This window comes from Ylistrum balloti, unplaced genomic scaffold (assembly GCF_031769215.1).
Source record: "Ylistrum balloti isolate Yb309-2 unplaced genomic scaffold, AGI_CSIRO_Ybal_v1 Utg370568, whole genome shotgun sequence".
Taxonomy (NCBI): domain Eukaryota; kingdom Metazoa; phylum Mollusca; class Bivalvia; order Pectinida; family Pectinidae; genus Ylistrum; species Ylistrum balloti.
Window position 1 is genome coordinate 381,870 of NW_026782356.1, and position 27,379 is coordinate 409,248.

General features: G+C 37.9%; 1 protein-coding gene across 3 annotated transcripts in view; it reads right to left on the reverse strand.

Annotated features, from left to right (window-relative positions):
- Positions 1-26,007, reverse strand: part of LOC132556391 (zinc finger MIZ domain-containing protein 1-like) — an 82,126-nt gene extending 56,119 nt beyond the window's left edge. For 2 of the 3 annotated variants that reach the window (XM_060220795.1, XM_060220796.1), the window contains exons 1-3: positions 25,909-25,989; positions 24,271-24,384; positions 6,640-6,745 (exon numbers count right to left, since the gene is read on the reverse strand). In XM_060220795.1, the coding sequence (XP_060076778.1) occupies positions 6,640-6,745; positions 24,271-24,384; positions 25,909-25,959 (271 nt within the window). In that variant the 5' untranslated portion in view covers positions 25,960-25,989. Of the gene's footprint in view, positions 1-6,639; positions 6,746-24,270; positions 24,385-25,908 lie in introns of all 3 variants that reach the window. The other variant, XM_060220794.1, reaches the window with a different exon arrangement.
- Positions 26,008-27,379: the final 1,372 nt, after the last annotated feature.

The following is a 27,379-nucleotide window of genomic DNA, read 5'->3' on the forward strand; positions in this document are numbered from 1 at the left end:
TACACTGATTCTTTTTTCTTAGAGGATAGGTGTTCTTATTGAAAACCTTTAAAAATGCAGCTGTCTGCCTCGGTCAATAAATACATGTAATATAGTTGGAAACTACCTGTAGTTTTCTGTATATGTATATGTCATGTCTTATCAACTTTAACGTGGAAACTGTTCCCTGTGTATCATTTTATCAAGTCCTGCCTGTTTGTATTTTTGTAAACACAATGTATTTGTTGTAGAACATATTTCCTGGCTGAAAAAAAAAATTTGTACAAAAAAAACTAAATAAACATATTAAAGTATTTTGATTACCGATATAAATCAACATTTTACAACAGCAATGGAAGGAAGGAACCTAATTGTAGTAAAAAAGTGAATAATTTCTGAAGAAAATGATTGCCAGTTAGTACTTGGGGAAGTGAGGAGGGAGGGGGGATCTGGTACGACAGATAACCGTAGATCTTTGATCTTTGTTTCCATGTATTGGAAAATTAGGCAGTGACCAATAACTGTAACAAAGTAAAAGAGTCTCCCCCAAAACAGGGTCGGGAGGAGATGGTCGAAAAATAGACTTAAACATTTATACTTTTCTATGTATATCCTTCAATAAGCCCAGAGGGCCAACACTTAACTTCTGACTTCAATAGGGAGATGGACTTATGGACTTCTTACAGGACAATAATCAAGCATTTATTGGCAATTTTACTGATTCTTGTGTTGATGTGGGTGGGCTTTTTACCTGGCATGGTCTTAGCACTGAATTAATACGGTATGTAATCATATCAAAATATCTTCAAACTTGTCCTGGTTTCAAGATTCAATGTAGTTGAAGTTATTTTTATATTTATATATAGAATTATCTTGCTTGATGCCAGAGGTAGGAATAAATATTGCTGAAAAAAAAGTAAAAAAACAAAAAAAAAGAAAAAACGATTTTGTGATCTGCACATTTAAGCTTATCGCTAAAGCAGTAGTTAATTGTGACTAGTATGTCTATGAGTTAATTTTCTATGAAATAGTTTTGATTGTAAAGATAATACAAATGCACCTTACTGGTAATGCACTTTATTAAAAAGTACAGTATATATTATATAGGTACAATGTATAGTACAGGTACAGTGTGTAGTATACAGGTACAGTGTGTATTATACAGGTACAATACGAGTATACAGGTACAATGTATAGTATACAGGTACAGTGTGTAGTATACAGGTACAGTTGTAGTATACAGGTACAATGTACAATAGTATACAGGTACAGTGTATAGTATACAGGTACAGTGTGTAGTATACAGGTACAGTTGTAGTATACAGGTACATTTTGTAGTATACAGGTACAATACAAGTATACAGGTACAATGTATATTATACAGGTACAATATGTAGTGTACAGGTACAATGTGTATTATACAGGTACAGTGTGTAGTATACAGGTACAGTTGTAGTATACAGGTACATTTTGTAGTATACAGGTACAATGTGTAGTATACAGGTACAGTGTGTAGTATACAGGTACAGTGTGTATTATACAGGTACAATGCGTATTATACAGGTACAGTGTGTAGTATATAGGTACAGTGTGTAGTATACAGGTACAATGTGTATTATACAGTGTGGTATACAGGTGTGTGCAATACAGGTACAATGTGTAGTATACAGGTACAGTGTGTAGTATACAGGTACAGTGTGTATTATACAGGTACAATGTGTATTATACAGGTACAGTGTGTAGTATACAGGTACAGTGTGTAGTATACAGGTACAGTGTGTAGTATACAGGTACAGTGTGTAGTATACAGGTACAGTGTGCATTATACAGGTACACTGTATTATACAGGTACAGTGTGTAGTATACAGGTACAGTGTGTAGTATATAGGTACAATGTAGTATACAGGTACAATGTGTAGTATACAGGTACAGTGTGTAGTATACAGGTACATTGTGTAGTATACAGGTACAGTGTGTAGTATACAGGTACAGTGTGTAGTATACAGGTACATTGTGTAGTATACAGATACAGTGTGTAGTATATAGGTACAATGTAGTATACAGGTACAATGTGTGTGTACATTGTGTAGTATATACAGTATACAGATACAGTGTGTAGTATATATACAATGGTATACAGGTTGTATACAGGTACAGTGTGTAGTATACAGGTACAGTGTGTAGTATACAGGTACATTGTGTAGTATACAGGTACATTGTGTAGTATACAGGTTTCTGATCTGCAGTTACTAACTTAGCTTTATTTGTATAGATGTATATAATATTATCACGAGTATATTTTGCCTTTTGATTCATTGTAAAGAAAACAAGAAAAAAAAAAACTGACAAAGACTTTGATGGAAGGAAGATGGGTCCCTGACAAGCGTGGATGACTGTTTAGTGGGTTGGGTTTCATCCTTGGCAAATACATCTGGTTACTGAGAGAATTAATATACACGGCATCTTATATTACATCTCTATATGAATGATTAAGGTCTGGAGGAAATGAAGTTCTGCTAGGCCAGGAAATCTATCAAGTGACCCAGGATTCCTCAGTTTGTCATGTTTTGCAGAACTCTTGTGTGTATTATAACATATTACAAGTGCATGTATGTGTTGGTTAGGTGTAGGAGAGAGACTGGAGCTAGGGAGCAGCTACAATCCAGTTTATGATAGGCAGATTCCACTTCTCCATACTTGAGAGTTTATACAAGGGCTAGGAATTCTAAACATCTGATACACAAGTTAACTCCATCAATCCAATTAAGTCTGTTGTGTTTTCTACATTTTCTTTCGAACCTTGTCAAACAAAAGAGTTGTTGTATATATAGGAGAAAGCCAATGTAGGGAATATTTATGCCATTCTACCTCAATATCTTTGGCCCGCACAGTTTTTTTGTATGTTGTTTTTAACAATGGAATTCTAGCTTCTCTTAAAACCTTTAATTCATAGCCATGTCAACATCATGGAGTAGACCAGCAGAAAAACATTTTTTCTTCCATTTGATATTTTTTGTGGTGCTGTTTTTCGTTGAAGTTTAGATTATGGATTTAGAAAGTGTGGGCAGTGATGATGAGTACTCCAGGGTCTGCTACTGGTTTATCTCCCCAACATTGTGTATGTGTGGTAGGCTATAGTTTCTCTTGCAAAAAGAAATTGATGATGGGCCAATTCTTTAGATAAGAAAAGGCTTGCCTGTAAACAGCTCCCCCCACCATCTACGGAGGTCATTTGGTCTTGGTGCAAATTGTTCCAATAGATTCTCTTGTAAACATTTTATTTTTGGAGAAACATAGGTATATCAAATATCATGCAACCATGTGCATACCAACATGGAATTATGAAGATGTGTCCTGGAAAAAGTGTTGGTTTAGTGGTCTTTGTAAATTACAATGCACCTGTTTCTAATCATACAAGATGTTTTCTCAATTAAAAAGTAGAAAAACGATTTTTGTGTTGGATATTTTTGAATGACTACTGTAAAGGTTAAAATAATTTTTTTTTTTTTTTAGAAACTTTTGTGAAAGTTTTTGGAACCCATTTCAGATTCATTTCCATACTTATGACTGAAATCTGAATTAATTTCTGTTGATATTGTGTTAAAAAACTTGTTTTTTTTATTTTCAAATCTAGCATAAATGATTAGTATGGTCCATATATTCAGAAACTTTGAATAATATCGACTCCAGTACTTTGTTCGATATTGCTATTTACACTTGTATGATTGAAGATCTATAAATTATTTCCTGTTTATGTATTTCCTTCAATAGATTGGCTGTATACCTGTATTCGTCAGTGAAAGTGGTCGATTACTTGTTAAACAGACTGCTGATGCTGCAGATACTGGCAGGAATCCATCGTGATTTACAGGTACCCTAATAGGATTACAGCTCTGTGATGGGGCATTAATGGCAATCAATAGGATTACCGTACTTCGCTACCACCTGAGTAAGCTAAATATAGACACACAGGTAACCTGTCATGCATTAACATTAAACAATTGGACAAATCGTTTAACTACACTAACAGTAAATGTTTTGATGCAGATCCTTCAGGTGAAATTTGTGAAGTTTTGATTATGGAAACTTAAGAAATACTGAGTTTTATACAGTTGCCTAGAAAGAAAAAAAGGACTTTAAAGATAAAAAAAAACTTGAAAACCAAATAACCTGAACAAAAAACACTATAAACACAAGAAAACAATTAATGAAAACAAAAAGAATAGACACCTAGATTATGTAAATTAGACAACTATACGTCCTTAAATTATGGACATTGAAAATTAATCGAGCCTTTCTACTTTAATTTTAATTTTTGTTGAAAAATTATTGTTTTGGAATTGCTCTTGGGTTAACTAGATGTGTCATGTTGATCTCCTCTTCCTAATCCCAAGTTACCCAGTGGACAGCAGCAGTATACTACACTGGTGCAGGAATGATATGAAACTACCACTCAGGTAAATAAACCTTTGTATATTGGATCAGGTAATACATTTAATTACAGTAATTACATTTTTGAAAAGGCACTCAAAAGGGCACGTCTGTAATTTAAAAAAATTCAGTTGATCAAGATACATAGACATCATTGTTAGGAACACAAATCTGATTTTGCTATCGCCTGTTTCTGTAGCAAATATACACCTGACTCTATTTGATATCACAAAAATGTATTACAAGACTTGCAATGGAAAAGAAGAGTCTGGTAGCCATGGTGACAAAGGACTTGTGGGAAATTGCTTAAAATGTTTTCATCAAAGGCTGAAGTAGAGTGCGGTGGGGCATTTAATGCCTGGTGTCATATAAATGTAATTGAAACATGCCAGCAGAAGAGAAGCTTTGCTTGGTGGAAGCCCCAGCAATCAATTACCAATTCCATGAGCAGATATTATAGATCCACCCAAGGCCTTGACTTAGCCATATGATGGAGTGAGGTGCAGTAACAGTCTGATCGTGATGCTTTATGTACTCATTATGACTCTCACTTCGGCCCGCTTTATGACAACAGGATGACGGCCTAACACATTAACCAATTGAAATGGTCCTTACTCTGATTTTCTCCCTTTCGATGATTAGAAAGCAGGAACCATCAATTATTTACAAATATGAAATAGATTTTAGTGATATTGTATGGGCATGCTTGTTATACTTGGTGTAATCTTTAAAAAGTAGACTTGCTTTTATGCCGATGACTCATTTTGGTTTGGGAGAAAAAGTAACAAACAGAAGAAGTGTATTGATTGGTCTAACACGGATGACAGAAGAGTATGTGATTTGCCTGTGGTTTATAGTATGCTTTTCTCCAAATGACATAAAATGGCATAGTTCGACATCCAGCTCGTACTGTGGGACATAAAAGCACACACTGTGTTTATAACTGGGATGTAATGGCGATTGGCGATTAAAGGGCAGGAGTGTCCAAAGTGAGATATTGATCCTAGGCCCTGCTCAACCCTGGCTTCTGCTGCTCTGGCAGGGCAGAAAATAAATCTCAAGCAAAATTGAATGATCTAATAATGTCCAGTCAATCCATTCTATCCTTCCAATACTGCTGCAATTGACTTCACCTTTCAGGATTCTAGAGTTATCTCTCTTTGTGTAAAACTAATAAGAAGGTATTGTCAAAAAAACAATAAGTGCAAAAAGAAAATGGAAGTTTGAAAACATTGAAGTTAAGTAGAGGAAAGGAAAATAAGAAACGAAAGTACTGAAAGTGAATTTCTTGTGTATTAAAATCATCTAGCTGTGTGTTAAAGCAAAACATAAGTGACCTACCTGTGTGATCATGTAGAGTGTAAGTAAACTACCTGTGTGATTATGTAGAGTGTGAGTAACCTACCTGTGTAATTATGTAGAGTGTGAGTAACCTACCTGTGTAATTATGTAGTGTAAGTAACCTACCTGTGTAATTATGTAGAGTGTAAGTAACCTACCTGTGTAATTATGTAGTGTAAGTATCCTAAATGTGTAATTATGTAGAGTGTAAGTAACCTACCTGTGTAATTATGTAGTGTAAGTGACCTACATGTGTAATTATGTTGTGTAAATAACCTACCTGTGTAATTATGTAGAGTGTAGGTAACCTACCTGTGTAATTATGTAGAGTGTGAGTAACCTACCTGTGTAATTATGTAGAGTGTAAGTAACCTACCTGTGTAATTATGTAGAGTGTGAGTAACCTACCTGTGTAATTATGTAGTGTAAGTAACCTACCTGTGTAATTATGTAGAGTGTAAGTAACCTACCTGTGTAATTATGTAGAGTGTAAGTAACCTACCTGTGTAATTATGTAGTGTAAGTATCCTAAATGTGTAATTATGTAGAGTGTAAGTAACCTACCTGTGTGATTATGTAGTGTAAGTGACCTACCTGTGTAATTATGTTGTGTAAATAACCTACCTGTGTAATTATGTAGAGTGTAGGTAACCTACCTGTGTAATTATGAACTGTAAGTAACCTACCTGAGTAATTATGTACTGTAAGTGACCTACCTGTGTAATTATGTAGTGTAAGTAACCTACCTGTGTAATTATATAGTGTAAGTGACCTACCTGTGTAATTATGTAGTGTAAGTAACCTACCTGAGTAATTATGTAGTGTAAGTGACCTACCTGTGTGATTACGTTGAGCATAGATGACATGAACAGAATATAAGTGACCTACCTGCAGCTTTTGATGAGAGTTTGTCTCGGTGTGCTGCACATACTGCCAACAAGCGATAACCAAGGTCAAGGTCATAACCAGGTTGGGTTGACACCTGACTGACAACCTAAAAAAAAAAGAGAAAAATACAAAATATCTATAAATTTTGTTAAACAATGGGTGTTCCTTAAAAAAATGTGTGAGGAAATAAATCTCCTATACATCAATGTCAAAATACCATTTCAACTTGAAGTTACATTTGTTATTTCACCTCATTTTTAGTCAAGGTAACTGTCAGAAAAGGATATAATATGTTTCTGCTCATTATCAAATCATACAAATAAAATTTATTCTTTATCTTAATACTATAACTCTCTTTGTCCCCAACATTTACTCTCTAACCAACAACCTTTTCTCAAATACTCCTGGCCTGGCCCTTATTCTAATACATCTTACTGTAATACTAATAGAATCTTTCTCTACTTGGTCCCTTATAATACCAGCCCTGCTAACTTCAAGGGGGTTGGGGTTGGAGGGTAAACTGGAATTAGCTAGCATTCCCTCTCACTTTTTATACTCCTTTCTCCTTCTGTTTCTTCTGTCCCCCTCACTTCTGTTTCCTTACTCCTACCCAACTCGCATCTGACCCCTTACTCCTTCCCCACTCACTTCTGTCTCCTTCTACCTTCCCCACTCACTTCTGACCCCTTACTCCTTCCCCACTCACTTCCGTCTCCTTACTCCTACCCAACTCACATCTGTCTCCTTCCCCACTCTTTTCTGTCTCCTTCCTCCTTCTCTACTCACTTCTGTCTCCCTACACCTTCCCCACTCACTTCTGACCCCTTACTCCTTCCCCACTCACTTCTGTCTCCCTCACTTCCGTCTCCTTATTCCTAACCAACTCGCATCTGTCTCCTTTCCCACTCTTTTCTGTCTCCTTCCTCCTCCACTCACTTCTGACCCCTTACTCCTACCCAACTCACTTCTGTTTCCTTCTACCTTCCCCACTCACTTCTGACCCCTTACTCCTACCCAACTCACTTCTGTCTCCTTCTACCTTCCCCACTCACTTCTGACCCCTTACTCCTTCCCCACTCACTTCTGTCTCCTTCAACCTTCCCCACTCACTTCTGACCCCTTACTACTTCCCCACTCACTTCCGTCTCCTTACTCCTACCCAACTCGCATCTGTCTCCTTCCCCACTCTTTTCTGTCTCCTTCCTCCTTCTCTACTCACTTCTGTCTCCCTACTCCTTCCCCACTCACTTCTGACCCCTTACTCCTTCCCCACTCACTTCTGTCTCCCTCACTTCCGTCTCCTTATTCCTAACCAACTCGCATCTGTCTCCTATCCCACTCTTTTCTGTCTCCTTCCTCCTTCTCCACTCACTTCTGACCCCTTACTCCTACCCAACTCACTTCTGTTTCCTTCTACCTTCCCCACTCACTTCTGACCCCTTACTCCTTCCCAACTCACTTCTGTCTCCTTCTACCTTCCCCACTCACTTCTGACCCCTTACTCCTTCCCTACTCACTTCTGTCTCCTTCAACCTTCCCCACTCACTTCTGACCCCTTACTTCTTCCCCACTCACTTCTGACCCCTTACTACTTCCCCACTCACGTCTGTCTCCTTACTCCTACCCAACTCGCATCTGTCTCCTTCCCCTCTCTTTTCTGACCCCTTACTCCTTCCCCACTCTTTTCTGTCTCCTTACTCCTACCCAACTCACATTTGTCTCCTTCCCCACTCACTTCTGTCTCCTTCTACCTTCCCCAACTCACTTCTGACCCCTTACTACTTCCCCACTCACGTCTGTCTCCTTACTCCTACCCAACATGCATCTGTCTCCTTCCCCACTCTTTTCTGACCCCTTACTCCTTCCCCACTCTTTTCTGTCTCCTTCCTCCTTCCCCACTCACTTCTAACCCCTTACTCCTTCCCTACTCACTTCTGACCCCTTACTACTTCCCCACTCACTTCTAACCCCTTACTCCTTCCCCACTCACGTCTGTCTCCTTACTCCTACCCAACATGCATCTGTCTCCTTCCCCACTCTTTTCTGACCCCTTACTCCTTCCCCACTCTTTTCTGTCTCCTTCCTCCTTCCCCACTCACTTCTAACCCCTTACTCCTTCCCTACTCACTTCTGACCCCTTACTACTTCCCCACTCACTTCTAACCCCTTACTCCTTCCCCACTCACTTCTGTCTCCCTACTCCTTCCCCACTCACTTCTGTCTCCCTACTCCTTCCCCACTCACTTCTGTGTCCCTACTCCTTCCCCACTCACTTCTAATCCCTTACTCCTTCCCCACTCACTTCTGTACTTCCCCACTCACTTCTAACCCCTTACTCCTTCCCCACTCACTTCTGTCTCCCTACTCCTTCCCCACTCACTTCTGTCTCCCTACTCCTTCCCCACTCACTTCTGTCTCCCTACTCCTTCCCCACTCACTTCTGTTTCCTTGCTCCTTCTTCCCTTTTCTCTCCCTCCCTCACTTTCTGGCCCATTACAGTTTTACTTTTCTCCTTTATTCTTCACCTTGTTGTCCCCTCTAGTGAAGATGTTGCTAGTACCTCTCCTAATGTATGCATACCCCTTTCCTACTTAATTTTTTTTCTATTCATCTTTTATTTCTGTTCATTTTGTTTCCAATTTTGTCTCTTCTTCATCATTTCATGTTCTGCTGTTCGTTTTGGCTCTTCTCACTCCTTCACAAATGAGTTTTTGAGATGGGACAAATATGATCTTCCACCCCCTTTTGTGGTTTTATAGGGTGAGTAGGAATATTTAACAAGTGTGTAGCAATCTAAAAATGTTTATCAGAGGATTGAGATCTGTGGTGAATAGAGTAAAGGATTATTTTTATGTTTTCCTGTTGGCTTTCTGATGTTTTTAATATTGCCTGTGCCCCAGTAATTACCTTTTTGACGAAACACTGTTACATTTTTGATGCGACATTGAATCTTCACTGTGACCTCATACTGAAATCTTATCCCAGTAGAAGTGTGAATTCAGTGTGTTTCAGAGGAACCATTGTGAGCCCTTCTACTTATACCTCCACTATCAAAGTTGTTGTTATTTAATATCATTACAGATGCTTTTTAGGGTTGTAAATTTTCAACAAACCATAGGGTAAATGATCTTCAACTGTGTATGTGTATAGATACCTGGGATATTACTATTGCAATCACGGAGTTACACGTTTGTTTATTTAGTTGTCATTACAGTTAAATCTGCCATGGCCAATAGACTAGGACACCGTGTAAATATATCGGTGATATTATCACAATTGTATGGGTTAGTACCAGTAAATTTCCTTTGTGCCATACAAACTGTGTACAACTGCTTGACTTGTACATAAGAACTGACATAGCTAAATATCATGTGATTGAATGTTTTTTAATCAGCTAATATCGTCACCTGGAGTTTGTTTACCGGGTAAGAAATTTAAATACAGCACCTTTGTGATCTTCGACCTACATTAGCCAAAAGACTTACTTTTTAACCAACCTGAAGAAAGAGGTATAAATAGACAACAAATAATCCTTTTATCCATTAAATGAATCACCGTATCTGGTAACAGTTTCTTACACTCCCTTCAACAAGCACCTGTTGACATAGCCCCGCTCTTGACAATTCCCAGTCAAAGTTTGTTCGGTATGGAGAGAATTTTCATTATATATGTACCTGAACATTACAAGGCAGAGTTTCTGAGTGGCCACAAAACCACATATATGTAATATATGAAAATTGATTGAGGAAAAAAAAATCAGATTTTCTTTATAGTTGTTATGTTGTATTAAAAGACAGTGCACTAAAAAACTTGTGAAATATAGACGGCCTCAAATTATTGTCAAGTTAAAGAATAAAAAATAAAACACTTATATAACAATAGGTGATAACACACCAAGACATGTTCTAGCCTTGCAACACTTCCAGTTTACAAACAGATCAGTGGTCATTAGAGACATGTAAGTAGTTGTATTGCAAATGGCTTGTAAAAGATTTGGTTTCTTTAAACAGTACAAATTTAGTTTACAAGTAGTTCAAATCAGATGACCTTTGGTGAGATGAAAACTAGAACATTTTAACATATTTTAGTAGACCATTATCATAACCCACACTGTATGAAGTCTACAAACCTTAGAACATTTGTACAAACACATGCTAGTAGACTAAACTTTTATAGTGAAAACAGGATTATAAGAAAACAATAATGGTTTACCCTGATAACTGAAGATACAGGATTATCAAGATATAGGAATACTGTAGCCTTGTTACTAAGGATACAGGATTATCAAGATATAGGAATGGTATAGCCTTGTTACTAAAGATATAGGATTATCATGATGTAGGAATAGTGTAGCCTTGTTACTAAGGATACAGGATTATCATGATATAGGAATAGTGTAGCCTTGTTACTAAGGATACAGGATTATCAAGATATAGGAATGGTATAGCCTTGTTACTAAGGATACAGGATTATCAAGATATAGGAATGGTATAGCCTTGTTACTAAGGATACAGGATTATCAACATATCGGAATGATAAAGCCTGGTTAGTTTTTGGGAAATAAGAAAAGTGTGGACTGGTTACTGTGCCAATAATTTGTGTCTGTCTGAGGATCTCAGGCCAGACATATAAACCTTGTTTTTTTCCTGTGTACATACCAGACAGTGTCTAGGCCTGCAGTCCTTAAATGTCTCTTTCTCCGCTAGAATTTGATAATGGAATTTGTGGAGAAAAGCAAACCAGCTAATCTGCTGGTGTTAGGGAGATATTAAAGCTGTCTGGTCGACTTTTGTTTTCAATTCAGTCAACAAATCTCAGAAAGAGAGGTTCATCATTATACGTCAGGCTTAACAATCAGGGACAAAAGGTCTTGGTCAGTCATTGGTCAGTCAATAGCAGCAGAGTGCCTCCAGGTGACATGTTGGGCTCAGACCTACCTCAGCTACCTTAGTGTGGAAATCCTGATAAGATGATTGTAATGATAACAGTAGGGAACATTTGTCACCTGGACAGCCACAAAGGTGAAAAATACACTCTAACACACACACAAATTCATATCCATTTTATGAGTAAACTGGGCGTTAAACATGGTGAACAGTTTATCCTTTAGGTTTACTGGGGTTATCTGTTGACAGTAAGGGAGAGTTATTTACTGATCCACACTACAGGTAGATCTACCAGTCTGGGGATCATCTCAAACAATTAACATAGGTAAACACTTTAAAACATATTGACAAAATATGTTTACTGTGTTGAAACTAATGCTCTAAGTATGGGGAAAGTTTGATAACAGAAAAAAAGATACTGATAAATGCAAAGGCTTTTTCAGCTTTGCATACTGATGGGTGTCTAGATATTATGAAAAGTTAACTAACAATAAGTGTAAAATCTAGTTAAAAGTGTTAGGTACACCTACACTTGCTACAGACAAAAGACAAGTAAATTTTTTTATGAAATTTACAAGAATTATGGGGCTACTGCACTCCATCTACAATTTGACATTTGTTTAAATCACTTTGGATTTTCTGAAGTCATCTCCTAGGTTTAAAATATAGGTTATTAGAATCACTGATGAGTCCTAGAAGGATGAAACAGCTTATGATGCATTTTCAAATAATTGTTTGGCTCTACTCTATCTTATTCTCAGTTTGTATTAAAAACTGCTATTTAATTATGTGTCTTTTGTACAATGTTTCAGTAACTACACCAGGACCCTTTTGCCCTCTTTCAATTGTTCACCTTGTTATAAAGTAACAGTTAGTGTATCAGGATTAATCTTGTTATATAATTAGAGCTGGTGTATCAGGATTTACCTTGTTAAGTTAGAGTTAGTGTATCAGGATTTACCTTGTTATAAAGTTAGAGTTAGTGTATCAGGATTTACCTTGTTATAAAGTTAGAGTTAGTGTATCAGGATTTACCTTTTTATAAAGTTAGAGTTAGTGTACCAGGATTTACCTTGTTATAAAGTTAGAGTTAGTGTATCAGTATTTACCTTGTTATAAAGTTAGAGTTAGTGTATCAGGATTTACCTTGTTATATAATTAGAGTTAGTGTATCAGGAGTTACCTTGTTATAAAGTTAGAGTTAGTGTATCAGGATTTACCTTGTTAAGTTAGAGTTAGTGTATCAGTATTTACCTTGTTATATAATTAGAGTTAGTGTATCAGGATTTACCTTGTTATAAAGTTAGAGTTAGTGTATCAGGATTTACCTTGTTATAAAGTTAGAGTTAGTGTATCAGGATTTACCTTGTTATAAAGTTAGAGTTAGTGTATCAGGATTTACCTTGTTAAGTTAGAGTTAGTGTATCAGTATTTACCTTGTTATATAATTAGAGTTAGTGTATCAGGATTTACCTTGTTATAAAGTTAGAGTTAGTGTATCAGGATTTACATTGTTATAAAGTTAGAGTTAGTGTATCAGGATTTACCTTGTTATAAAGTTAGTTAGTGTATCAGGATTTACCTTGTTATAAAGTTAGAGTTAGTGTATCAGGATTTACCTTGTTATAAAGTTAGAGTTAGTGTATCAGGATTTACCTTGTTATAAAGTTAGAGTTAGTGTATCAGGATTTACATTGTTATAAAGTTAGAGTTAGTGTATCAGGATTTACCTTGTTAAGTTAGAGTTAGTGTATCAGTATTTACCTTGTTATATAAGTTAGAGTTAGTGTATCAGGATTTACCTTGTTGTAAAGTTGAAGTTAGTGTATCAGGATTTACCTTGTTATAAAGTTAGAGTTAGTGTATCAGGATTTACCTTGTTGTAAAGTTGAAGTTGGTGTATCAGGATTTACCTTGTTATAAAGTTAGAGTTAGTGTATCAGGATTTACCTTGTTATAAAGTTAGAGTTAGTGTATCAGGATTTACCTTGTTATGTAATTAGAGCTGGTTTATCAGGAATTACCATATCATATAATTGAATTGATGTATCAGAATTTCTCTTTGTATTACATAGTTTTTTTAATTACAGGTACATATTGAGAGAGGGCTCAGCAGTCAACTATGCATGGTGAGCATTAAGAATTGAGTTCAATTAAGATGAAAGTGATTTAGAGTATCATGAGAGCATTAATCATCAACCTTATGGACTTGATATAGAATCAGTTGCATGGCATTGATATAGAATTGATTTTATGACATTGATATAGAATCAACCTATGATATTGATATAGAATCAACCTTATGACATTTATATAGAATCAACCTTATGACATTGATATAGAATCAGCCTTATGACATTGACATAGAATCAACCTTATGACATCTATATAGAATCAACCTTATGACATTGATATAAAATCAACCTTATGACATTGATATAGAATCAACCTTATGACATTTATATAGAATCAACCTTATGGCATTGATATAGAATCAGTTGCATGACATTGATATAGAATCAACCTTATGACATTTATATAGAGACAACCTTATGACATTGATATAGAATCAACCTTATGACATTTATATAGAGACAACCTTATGACATTGATATGGAATCAATCTTATGACATTGATATAGAATCAACCTTATGACATTGATATAGAATCAACCTTATGACATCTTTATAGAATCAACCTTATGACATTTATATAAAATCAACCTTATGACATTGATATAGAATCAACCTTATGACATTTATATAGAATCAACCTTATGGCATTGATATAGAATCAGTTGCATGACATTGATATAGAATCAACCTTATGACATTTATATAGAGACAACCTTATGACATTGATATAGAATCAACCTTATGACATTGATATAGAACTGGTTGTATGTGTTAATTTAGAATCAATCATATGACATTGATATGGAAGTGGTCATATGCTGGTGATTTGGATTGAGAATGGCAGTGATTGCTTGGCAGTCTGTAGTTGATCCTCAGTCCTGCTGTAATTACTTTGACGAAGATCTTGGTTGTATTTTTCCTCGCCACAATATCTATAACCTAGCGGAAGAGTTAATAGAATTTTCAATTGTCAGGCTAACAATACAACAGGATTGCTACCATGAATAATTGATGGAGAAAATTAATTTTTCCAGAATGTCTGAATAGTACATCTTCATCATGGCAGAATCTGCAATAAAAACACGGACCTTGTCCTGTGTTGTATGCCCGTAAGTAATAAATTGTGGCTCATTTGTGAGTACAGCATCAATACTTCCTACCTGTAAACAATACAAAGCAAGAGTTTGCTTTCAGTGTTATTGTGTGCTCTATTCCTTGCCGTTGCTTGCGGAATTGATTTTGTCTAATCATTGACTATGTTGATTTCGCCATTGTTCAGTTCATACAGCCCCTCGGTTATTAAATGCATGGTTAAGCACGGTGAAAATGAAACAGTTTAAGCTTCCCATAATGCTCTGTGTTTGCTGTCTTTGTTGGTAACGGCGTTAAATAGAGATAGAAAGGATGCTTAAAAACGTGTCCGGATACTACACACTAACTTCGTGGTCGGAGTTGACTGGGTTTCTCAACAGCGGGAGTTTGACAGGTAGAAGCATTGTAGCAGCTACCGGAAATAATATTATCGACAAAGCGGTGTAATCAAGTTTGAAAATAAAATAGTGAATACAGGGGTTGATTGCTTCACAGGTATTGACAGATCTGAACATTTAAATATTAACCTAGCTTTGTTACAGGCGGCGGGCCTGCAGCTATTAGGTGAAGCCGTAACGATTGTGTATTCAACATCTTCAGCATTGATCTCATTGACTGTCACATCTCCTCAGTGGGCTTATCACAATCAATTAGACAAACAGACTCTGTCCTAAAGCTGTAGTTAACATAATATAATGCTTAAGCTGTTGACTACACACCAAGCAGTCTACTTTTGCCTGTCTAGCCCATTAAAACACACCACTGTAGACTTCATATGCACATACAGTTCTCCGTAATTTCCTGTTTAATACGTTGATCTCATCCTAAATATTGATGCATTAATGAAAAGCTTTCTAGATGCTAGCGTTTCAGAAAAGAGAGTTTCTTTCAACGGCTTGGTCTCTGATCCCACTTTTTATCTTTCATACATGATCCTATAAATTTCCCACTGAATTATTTTTTCAATAAATAAATAAATACTGTGACTGCTTTCTTAACATTGTATAAATTTTGTCCTCCTCCAACTAGTTTATTTAGCATGAAAAATAGATGAAAGGGAGGTAACTGAAAGAGAACTGAAGTATACAAGTGATAAAATTGTGTAACCTTTGTGATCTGGTAGATAATCAGCATCTTGTGAGGCGATACTGGCACTAACACTGACAGAGGCACTCCTCAGTGAGAGGAGCTTTGAAAGGCTGTAACAACTGTGACGGGGTGTTGAAACATGTAGATAGCTGTCATAATACAACAAAGCTAAACACACCTAGCACAACACAAGGCCTGTATACAAAGTAAACACACAAAAACCATGATCTAGTTGTTCTTAATTCAAATCTGGTCGAGAAATATCAATACCTGCAAAAAATTTCCTTGTATCAATTATTCATATTTAAGTAAGTCTTATACATAGGGAAATTTGTAACGAGGAAAACTAGGTATCTGTTTGTTAAACATATTCTGAGAGTGTTTATCTAGTTTTTGTCTGAAATTTATACATTATGTACTCTGGAATGTATTTGAATTGAGATGCTATATTTAAAGAGCTTTGTTTACTACAGAATGTTGTCGAAAGTTTTAATTATATCCTGAAGGATTTATAGTTTCATACTTCTATCTCTGTAACATTTATAGCACTAAAGTATTTCAGAGAAAACTTTACATGAGGAGGTGGGTTGGGGGGGGGGGGGAGGGGTGATGGTACTGGTAGTTACCTGGCCTGGTTTGCTACCCCTTGTAACAGTGCACAGGAGAGCCCTGTCATCATTAATACTAGCGAGATGAAAGCCATCATCATAAGGACTTTTTTGCTAGCTAGTTAGACTCTGCAGACTGAAGTCGGGAAACCTTCTGAGGAATCTAGTGTTTATGAGGGGCCCTTACTTAACTCTGTGTAGGTCCCTCATTTGAACACCAAGTAGGATTCCAATGAAGAGCTGCAGAATTTCCCCAGGCATAAAAACATTACATAGAAATTCTGTAGCCTCTGTCATAACTCCCACCCATCCTCATCAGTGGTTTAACAGTCCCATACTACAAAGTTTGGTTACACTTTGATTATCTGCCAAACTCCTAATTACATGTACAAAAACACATCTACATTATAAATCGTTGATTGTTTTTTCCCCTGGTTTGTGGAGAAATTTGAGTGGTGCGTCTGGTCTTGGAGGGGATTAACTCTGTAATAAAGATGGAGAGGTAGGGGTGCTGACAGGACAGCAGTTCCTTTAGTGCAGATGACCACCAGGGATGGAGGATGATAGCCTGTCATGCTCTCTCCTCACTCCAAAAACGAGATCGTGGCCGAAACCTCCAGAATAGACAAGAACAGGTCAGCTACTGTCACCATGGTAACACAAAAAATAGACTTTGACCCTTTCCCAGGTAATAGACAAAGGGTGATCCAACATACACTCTACCAAGTCCAGGGAGGGTCTCCAACCCTTCCCAAGGGGAGATCAGATCTACACTCGACCAAGTCCAGGGAGGGTCTCCAACCCTTCCCAAGGGGAGATCAGATCTACACTCGACCAAGTCCAGGGAGGGTCTCCAACCCTTCCCAAGGGGAGATCAGATCTACACTCCAACAAGTCCAAGGAGGGTCTCCAAACCTTCCCAAGGGGAGATCAGATCTACACTCGACCAAGTCCAGGGAGGGTCTCCAACCCTTCCCAAGGGATAGACAAAGGGAGATCAGATCTACACTCGAACAAGTCAAAGGAGGGTCTCCAACCCTTCCCAAGGGGAGATCAGATCTACACTCGAACAAGTCCAAGGAGGGTCTCCAAACCTTCCCAAGGGGAGATCAGATCTGCACTCGAACAAGTCCAAGGAGGGTCTCCAAACCTTCCCAAGGGGAGATCAGATCTACACTCGAACAAGTCCAGGGAGGGTCTCCAACCCTTCCCAAGGGGAGATCAGATCTACACTCGACCAAGTCCAGGGAGGGTCTCCAACCCTTCCCAAGGGGAGATCAGATCAACACTCGACCAAGTCCAAGGAGGGTCTCCAAACCTTCCCAAGGGGAGATCAGATCTAACCTATACCAAGTCTAGGGAGGTCTCCAACCCTTCCCAAGGGGATAGACAAGGGGAGATCTGATCTACACTCTACCAAGTCCAGGGAGGGTCTCCAAACCTTCCCAAGGGGATAGACAAAGGGAGATCACATCTACACTCTACCAAGTCCAGGGAGGGTCTCCTAACCTTCCCAAGGGGAGATCAGATCTACACTCTACCAAGTCCAGGGAGGGTCTCCAAACCTTCCCAAAGGGATAGACAAAGGGTGATCAGACATACACTCTACCAAGTCCAGGGTGTAGATTCCCTACCTCAGGGAACAGAGAAGGAGAGATAAATCTACTCATTACCTAGTCTAGGAAGTTGGCACCCTACCCCAGGAGATGCACAAGGAGAGGTCAAATCTACTCTCTATCTAGTCCAGGGTGTAAACTCCCTACTACAGGGGATGGACAAGATGTGGTTAAGTCTAATCTCTATTTAGTCCAGGGAGGAGAATCCCTACCCCAGGGAAAAGACAAGAAGTGGTCAAGTCTACTCTCTACCTAGTCAGGGGAGTGATCACCGCACCTCAGGGAATAGACAAGGAGTGGTCAAATCTACACTGTGTCTAGTCCAGGGTGTGGAGTGGAATGAACCTGTAAAGGTCAACATTAACAGTTCCCTACCCCAGGGATTGAATGACCTACACAGGGAAATTACAGGTAAAGGTTATTCAGAGTTTCTTACATAATAGTTAATGGAAAGTCTCTCATTTAAAGTTTTTAATTGATGAATGGTGTGATTACTGATATATCTATTTAAACTGGTTACAGGACAAGATTTGTTCATCGTGATGTTAACTTTGTGATAACTGTTGGATGAGACAGGTACACTTTGTGTTTGTAATTATGTGAGGAAATCACTCCTATATATTAACAGCATTTTAATCTTCAGATTATCTAGTTAGATAAAGATGATGCCAAGAAAAAAAAGTGGTTGTTTAGATAAAAAAAATTAAATGTACATAATTACATGAGTGATTCTATTTTTGAAAATATATGTTACAAGATAAATGGTGGAATTTTGATTGAGATACAGTTCAAAATAATATACAGCCTTGTGGTTAATCCAGATATCCTTAGGTTCTGATTAGTAGATAATAGAGCTTGTGGATCATTTTGGTACAGGGTTATAACTAAATAGTGTCTTTTCATATAATAGGTTCATTAAGCAATCATCTGAAGAGTACTCTATTGTAATTAAACATAGTTCTTTTTTTTTTACCATTAGAAATCATTACTGCTTTGATCTGTGATCACTGTTAGATTTCCATACAGTATTATGACCTACATTGTACTGCCTTCATTTCATTGTAATTGCTGTGATGGGTAATTGACAGTGGTTAGGCCACCTAGAATTACAGGGAGATGTATTGATGTATATTAGAGAAGCCGCCTATCAACAGGGGCAGTGGTGTGATGGTATTGTTCACTTGTAACCATTACCGACACATCTCGCCACTGTTTGTTTGGTAGTCCACTTCCTAAGGATGTGTAGCGCTGTTGACAATACAGATAAATGGTTAGCCAGAAAGAAGGTTAATTTTGTGTTTCCATATGCCTGATCACACCGTGATAAATGAGTGCTGAAGAGACGCTCACAAATAAATGATATGACCAAGCGTATAAACCCCATACACATCCCAGCAATCGATATCATTCTCAGTGAAAGTCATCGTCTTCCTAATAAGGTTGTCGTGTGAGTGACCCTGTGTGTACTGTTCATTGGTGGCTGTTGAGGACGTGGGTTTAATGATAACTTTATTTGCAGCTTTGACATTATTAAATACCTTGATTAAACAATTACCAGTATAAGTCCTAGTCTCAATACATGGTCGCTGACCATCTCCCTGTCATCAATCAATACATCATCGGACTTGTGATCTGTGCCAACAAAGTCAACCTCTCCCCAATTACATATAGATTCACATAAATGATCCTTGCAAACTGATATATATTTTTCCTTGCATATCGCTGTCCAAAGGCCTTCATTGTCAGATATTGTGCAGGCTAACATATATCCTCTTACTCAAAGTAATTTGTTAATTCCCTCTGTCTGCAGCTGCAGGTCATGTTTTGGAGAGACACAGAGAAACCTGATAATGAGGTGTAGGTTGTCCTCACACAACAGGTCTATATCCTTAATTAATATGGACAGAGAAGCCCTAAAACTGATATAAAACCAGGAATTGGTCTTGTCCCTTGTGTGCTTTTCATATCTCCACCTTATTCTAGATGAAAGGCAGCATGTCAAATCGAACACATTTCAAACTAAATTTGACAATGAATATTTGACTCGAAAGATGATAGATGGACTCTCAAGAGATTCTTCTACATTTCAGAAGCAATTAGAAGTCCATTTTTATTGAAATGTTTGCATAAAATGTTGTCAGTTGAAGAGCTAAACAAGGGAAGCAACTCATTTCAACATTCTCAAACTTAGTTGATTTGTAATTCTTGTTTTAAAAAAGGTTTCTGAAGTGAAATATGAAACAGTTTTTGTATCTGTCCAAATAGATATCCTAAAAACATAATTGAGACGGAACTCAAACAATACTGCGGTTTCTGTGAAAATTATGCCAGTATGAATATTGTTATTGAGATTGAAAAATGAAATCATTGCAAAAGGTTATTGTCATGTTATGAAGCACACTTGGTGTTTGGGTATGAAGAATGAGCTACACACTGAGCCAGGGAAACTGGTATTGTGATGCTTTATCCTGTGTTGTATACGATATGGAAATGGGACTGATTCATGTCTCTAGGCCTTTTAGATGTACTTGCACTTTTGTCACCCCGCCTGACAAAGCAGCCTAGTGATTCAGCCCACAATGGGATGGATCAGGTTGTCCTCCTCATAGACTGCTTCATTAGGTAACGCCAAGGTCAGTTAAGAGCTTGAACTGGATCATTGCCACAATGAGCTCCTTGTGGATTCTTATATAAATGTTACTGGGTTACTCAGAGTGAGTGTTAAAATATAACTATTTTCATGACAACGGCATTGGATGTTCGCTTTTGATTGAGGAAGTCAGGTATCAAAATAACAAAAGCTATTGAAGAATTTAACACTTATTCTACCGTATCAGTTTTCTTTTAGAGTGGTAAAAATATCAATTGACAAAAAGATTCTTGTGACTGCCAACAAACAGGAACACCTTCCTAATATTTTGAGGCTATATTTGTCGTATTTTGAGTGACCCTTAGAGGACCCTGCTGTAGTTGTGATTCAATGATTTGCATCATCTTGTTACCACTGCTGTGTACAAGTGTACACATGCTAAGTAATGATCCCCTCATACATATCCTATAACACACTGAAACAATTACTGATTTTTGATTTTCCAGGACAATTAAGGATCCTGTTAATTCATTTCAGCATTATCATAGTTTATGGCCTGCTTATTAGACTTCTCAGTGCTCTCCCATTACTTGATTAGGCCCGCCAACCCTTCCTTCTTTATGGTTGATGAATGCTATCACGATTTGTCACTTGGATTTTATTGCCTTTCTAGTTTTATGATATGCGACTCATACCCCAAGCCCCTCGCTTCCCCTACCCACCCTCCTGTCTCGACTCATACCCCTATCCCCTCCCTCCCCTACCCACCCTCCGGTCTCGACTCATACCCCTAGCCCCTCCCTCCCCCTACCCACCCTCCTGTCTCGGCTCATACCCCAAGCCCCTCGCTTCCCCTACCCACCCTCCTGTCTCGACTCATACCCCTAGCCCCTCCCTCCCCCTACCCACCCTCCTGTCTCGGCTCATACCCCTAGCCCCTCCCTCCCCCTACCCACCCTCCTGTCTCGGCTCATACCCCTAGCCCCTCCCTCCCCCTACCCACCCTCCTCCCATACCCCAAGTCCCTCCCTCCCCTACCCACCCTCCTGTCCTCATAGCCCCTCCCTCCCCCTACCCACCCTCCTGTCTCGGCTCATACCCCTTGCCCCTCCCTCCCCCTACCCAGTCTCCCCTCCCTCCTCCCTCCCCCGCCCCACCCTCCTGTCTCGACTCATACCCCTAGCCCCTCCCTCCCCCTACCCACCCTCCTGTCTCGACTCATACCCCAAGCCCCTCGCTTCCCCTACCCACCCTCCTGTCTCGACTCATACCCCTAGCCCCTCCCTCCCCCTACCCACCCTCCTGTCTCGGCTCATACCCCTAGCCCCTCCCTCCCCCTACCCACCCTCCTGTCTTGACTCATACCCCTAGCCCCTCCCTCCCCCTACCCACCCTCCTGTCTTGGCTCATATCCCTAGCCCCTCCCTCCCCCTACCCACCCTCCTGTCTTGTCTCATACCCCTAGCCCCTCCCTCCCCCTACCCACCCTCCTGTCTTGACTCATACCCCTAGCCCCTCCCTCCCCCTACCCACCCTCCTGTCTCGGCAATTTGTACGAAAAAGTCTTTCCCTTATTTCCTTCTTGTTGAGACGAAGTTTGTAAAATGCTTTTGTTTTCAACAGTGTATGATTTCCTGGATTTTGTCACTGTCAGCAGAATCATAGCAGCTATGTTTTCACTTGAGTTATTAACTAATGGAAAATAGAGTTCATGCTTTATGTATATATACAGTAAAATCAGAAGGCTATAAATGATATTGATTACATACTACCAACTAAACCTTATCTGTGACTGCTTAGAGGAGAGAAAATCATACACACAAATGTACACCATCTAAAGAAAACTAAGTATTGATATCATATCAGTGGTGGAGTCGGGTTTTAGTGCATGTAGTAGCATTGTTTGTGTGGAAAACAAACCACAAAATGACAAAATGTTTTCAGTGCAAGATTACACATCTATCAACAGAGTGATTATAAAAAACATATCCTGAAAAGGTGTTGTTGATGATCATCAATCTTGATGTAGATACACATACTTGTACTTCTGTTTTTCTTTTTATGTATTTCATGCAGGTTTCAAGCATTTGTAACCTTTTTCATGTGTACTAATAAAAATTTTAAACACATACTAAAAACTCTATACAAGACAAAATATTCTGAAAGATAGAAAGCAAGATGGATTTTACAGGTGGTAAAATTATAAAGGTACATAAGTTTTTCAAATTCACCATTAATTTTGTTTGGAAAATTTTTTTGTCATTTTATAGGAAATTTATCCAAAGACCATTTTGTAAGGTCTTATACATGACGAGGGTGAAATTAAGAATTGTTTTGGGCATATCTGGTTTATCCATACAAAAGGATTTTTGAATCCTTCTTTTTTTCCACCTTGTAAATGAGCTGGAATAACTAGCACCTCAGTATGGCAGTGTAGAATTATAAAAACCTTTGTGTGAACAATTCATGTTATGTCAGAAAAAGAATGTGATATTGAATAGCTGTGGTTAAATACTGAATGAAAGAACCAACCTCAGGGTACTGCTATTTGAACCAAACGCATGGCATTGGTTGGACTCAAAGACTGACCACTGAAACTCAACCATTCACTAGGTATTTGTACAGCTCAAAGATTGACTACTGGAATGAACTACCAACTGGGAAATTTGTACAACCCAAAGCCTGACGGCTGGAAGTACACTAACTACCAACTGGGCAATTTGTACAACCCAAAGCCTGACAGCTGGAAGTACACTAACTAGCAACTGGACATTAGTACAACTGAAAGTCTGACTACTGGAGTTAAACTATCCACAGGGCATTTGTACAACCAAAAGGCCGACAACTGGAAGTGAACTTAACCCACAGGGCATTTGTACAACCCAAAGCCTGACAAGCAGAAGTGAACTTAAGCCACAGGGCATTTGTACAACCCAAAGGCCGACAACTGGAAGTGAAGTTAACCCACAGGGCATTTGTACAACCCAAAGGCCGACAACTGGAAGTGAACTTAACCCATGGGGCATTTGTACAGCCGAAAGGCCGACAACTGGAAGAGAACTTAACCCATGGGGCATTTGTACAACCCAAAGCCTGACAACTGGAAGTGAACTTAATCCATAGGGCATTTGTACAGCCCAAAGCCTGACAACTGGAAGTGAACTTAACCCATGGGGCATTTGTACAACCCAAAGACTGTGCTTTTAGTGGAAGGGAAAATCATTTTTAATTGTTGATGTACTTGTTTTACCTAATTTTTTCTAACTAGTTCTATAGGTGTCAACCTGTTAGACCACTATCACCATTGACAAATGTACCAGCAATACTAATTCATTAATTAGTATATTTTTTTTAATACTCTAGCAGAGTTGTTTGTGTGTCTTTTGTACAGTCCTTTTATTTGTCTTATTTGAGGTTACATGTTAAAGGTCAAGGTCAACAATTTATGGCCAATTTACATCTTTACTGGCTATGAATTACTGTATTCACAAATTTATTTGAAAGCATATGCGTGGTATTTAATCATTTAGTTCTGCTGGCAATCCAATAAAATGTAATTCTGCTGTTTTCACTATTAAGTCCAATGATCTGCTGCCCCTTGACAACAAACTTACTGTTAGGCATTGTATGAGAGAATCTTCAAAGGCCTTTTGGAACGCTCGCATGTCGGAACACCACTCCAGCAATTCTCGGGCTGCATTTTGGAACCCTGCAGGCGTAGACAAGTGCTGAAACCCAATCAAAATTGACATTAGAATGGAATACTAGCATGACAATTGCAATTGAAATGCTTCTGTCTTAATTCTCTTTCCGGTTACAACCAAAACAGGAACATTGATTTCACTTTTTTTTTTCAATAATTGATTTCAATATTATTTGCAGTTGGGTATTTTATATTGGAAGTTTTTCCATAATAGCTTTAGGAAACCAATTTCAGTCAGCAAATATCTTTTGTAAATGAATTAATCATCATTTATCTGGCTTTCTAAATTCTAAAATTCAAGAGAAAAAAAATTGAAGAAAAAAATTCAACGCCTTTCAGCTTTAGAGAATAGAACAATGTACACAGTGATGAAAATACCTCCTCACATTGTCAGTAATTTCAGAGTCCACCTTTTTTTGCAAATTTATAATTCAAACCATAGATAGAGAACAAATTAGAATTCAGACAATACAATTCACCACTAAAAGGCTGAGAATCAGCACTGAAACATTTTAATAATCTATTTAAACAATCCTGTAAATTGCTTGAGACATTAGAATAAATGTAAAACGTACTGTAAAATTGAACAGTACATTGAAAAACTTCAGGAGTTGCATATAGCTTATCTTTGCTTGGAATTGTTAGCCACATTAAGACCCAATTTTTATTTTTATTCTGGTTATATATTATCTTAATGTCAATTTTATTTTTTTTTTCATTTAATGAGAGAAGTTTCTTACACATGCATCTAAATAATATCTTGAATGTCACTTTTGCAAGTAAGGAAAGTCTTAGCTAGCTTCATTGATCTAAAACCATGCTTTGAAACTAAACTGAACTTCAAAAGCTGTGAAAACCCAACATAGAGCCGTGAAAACTTGACTCCGAGTGTGTGAAAGTGAAAACCCAACATAGAGCCGTGAAAACTTGACTCTGAGCTGTGTGTGAAAGTGAAAACCCAACATAGAGCCGTGAAAACTTGACTCCGAGCTTTGTGTGATAGTGTGAAAACCCAACATAGAGCCGTGAAAACTTGACTCCGAGCTGTGTGTGATAGTGTGAAAACCCAACATAGAGCCGTGAAAACTTGACTCCGAGCTTTGTGTGATACTGTGAAAACCCAACAGAGCCGTGAAAACTTAACTCCGAGCTGTGTGTGATAGTGTGAAAACCCAACATAGAGCCGTGAAAACTTGACTCCAAGCTGTGTATGAAAGTGTGAAAACCCAGCATGGATCTGTGAAAACCCAACGTGAAGCGATGTAAACTTGACTTTGTATTGTGAAAACCTGACTTGATATCTATGCAGTGATGCTGATACTATAGAGTAAAACAGAATTTTGGAGATGATGGGATCAAGTAACATCATATGAGTTACTGAAGTTCCAAAGATAGGTGAAACTTTTGATGTAAAGTTGGGTTGTTGTGAGTTGAGAAATAATCCTATGTAAAGCTATTTCAATTGTTGCTTTTATGATACCAATTTGGATGGTTCCAGTAATTGAGAATGTTCTGAAATTCTTAGAGTGTCTTGTATCCAAAGACTTACGTTTTTTATACAGTGAAGTCTATCTACCGTCTGCTGGATGTGGCGCTCCATGTCCGTGACAGCGTTGTTGTTGGGAACATTTGACCAGTGGTCAAGCATTTGGACTGATGAATTCTAACTTACATAAGAATGTCTGGGGATTTCATTTCCTTTTACCACACTAGCGCAACATTGGCACTACATTGTCCTTACTTCACATCTTAACCCTGGACAGGGTCAAAGGTCACTTTGGTCACTTATATCTCAATGTCATCCATTGTTGAGTATCATGGTAACTGATGCAGGTCAAATTGCAGCATGAAATCTGGAATAAAGAATAAACCGAGTTGATAATGAAAATTTGATTAAAGTGGAGTTCAACTAGAATGAAATTATGCCTGATGGTTAAATTGTCATCCTAAATCCTTAATTGTTATTTGAAAAAGAAAAAAGAAATCATAAATTTGATGGAAAAGAGTTTGTTTTAACTTGCCTCACATTGATATAGAAATAAGAATATCAATAAATAGACGTGTGATGTACAGTGTGAAGATGTCCAATAAGTAGAGGTGTGGTGTACAGTGTAGAGATTTAAGTTAGCTCTTAACAGTGCTTAATCAAGGATTTGCTGTTGTAAGCTATACTTCTAAACAATGTGGAATTTAAATGTTCGAGAGCAATTCAAATACAGAAAGTTGTGGGTTTGCGAATGATTATTTGGTTAATGTCTCTTGCCAATTAGAGTATGAAGTCCTAGCTACATGCCAAGTGTTGTTTGTGCTGTAATATGCAGATAACATTTGATTTTGGTTTGATTCAATTTAGTGAAAAACAGATTTCCCAGTGGGCAGAACCATCCAACAATCAAAGAGATTGTTTTATTTCTCTATTTGGAGTTATTACAGTATTCAATCAAGACCTAATTTTGAACAACACCAATAAATTCCTTATTTTTTTTTGAAATTGCAACAAATATTTTGCTGATAGCAGTACATTTATCTCATTGTGGAAGTTTAATCTCCAACACATTAACTTTGTGAAGTATTTTTTACAAACAGTATGATCTCCCCGACATAAAACCAGTAAAGTATTTTATACCCAAGTATAATCTTCCTATCTTCAGCTCATTGAATCATCATCATCTTACTGAATTTGGTGCAATTTTAGAGCATTTTCCTTTTTTGGCAAATTAGCGCAGTGACAAATTAGCTCAATGACAAATTTGCGTATGCATGATAGTTGCTATTTAAACAACATATTCTAACGCACCACCTTCACTACGAAAATGGCTTAAATAAGATTACTGCTAAAATATGTACTGTTATGGTAAACTGTGAACTAATTACAAATCCAGCACTACATATGTCATTCTGTGTTATGATGAACTGTGAACAAGTTATAGAACCAGAACTGTATTTGTCATTCTGTGATATGATGAACTGTGAACTAGTTATAGAACCAGTACTATATTTGTCGTTCTGTGATATGATGA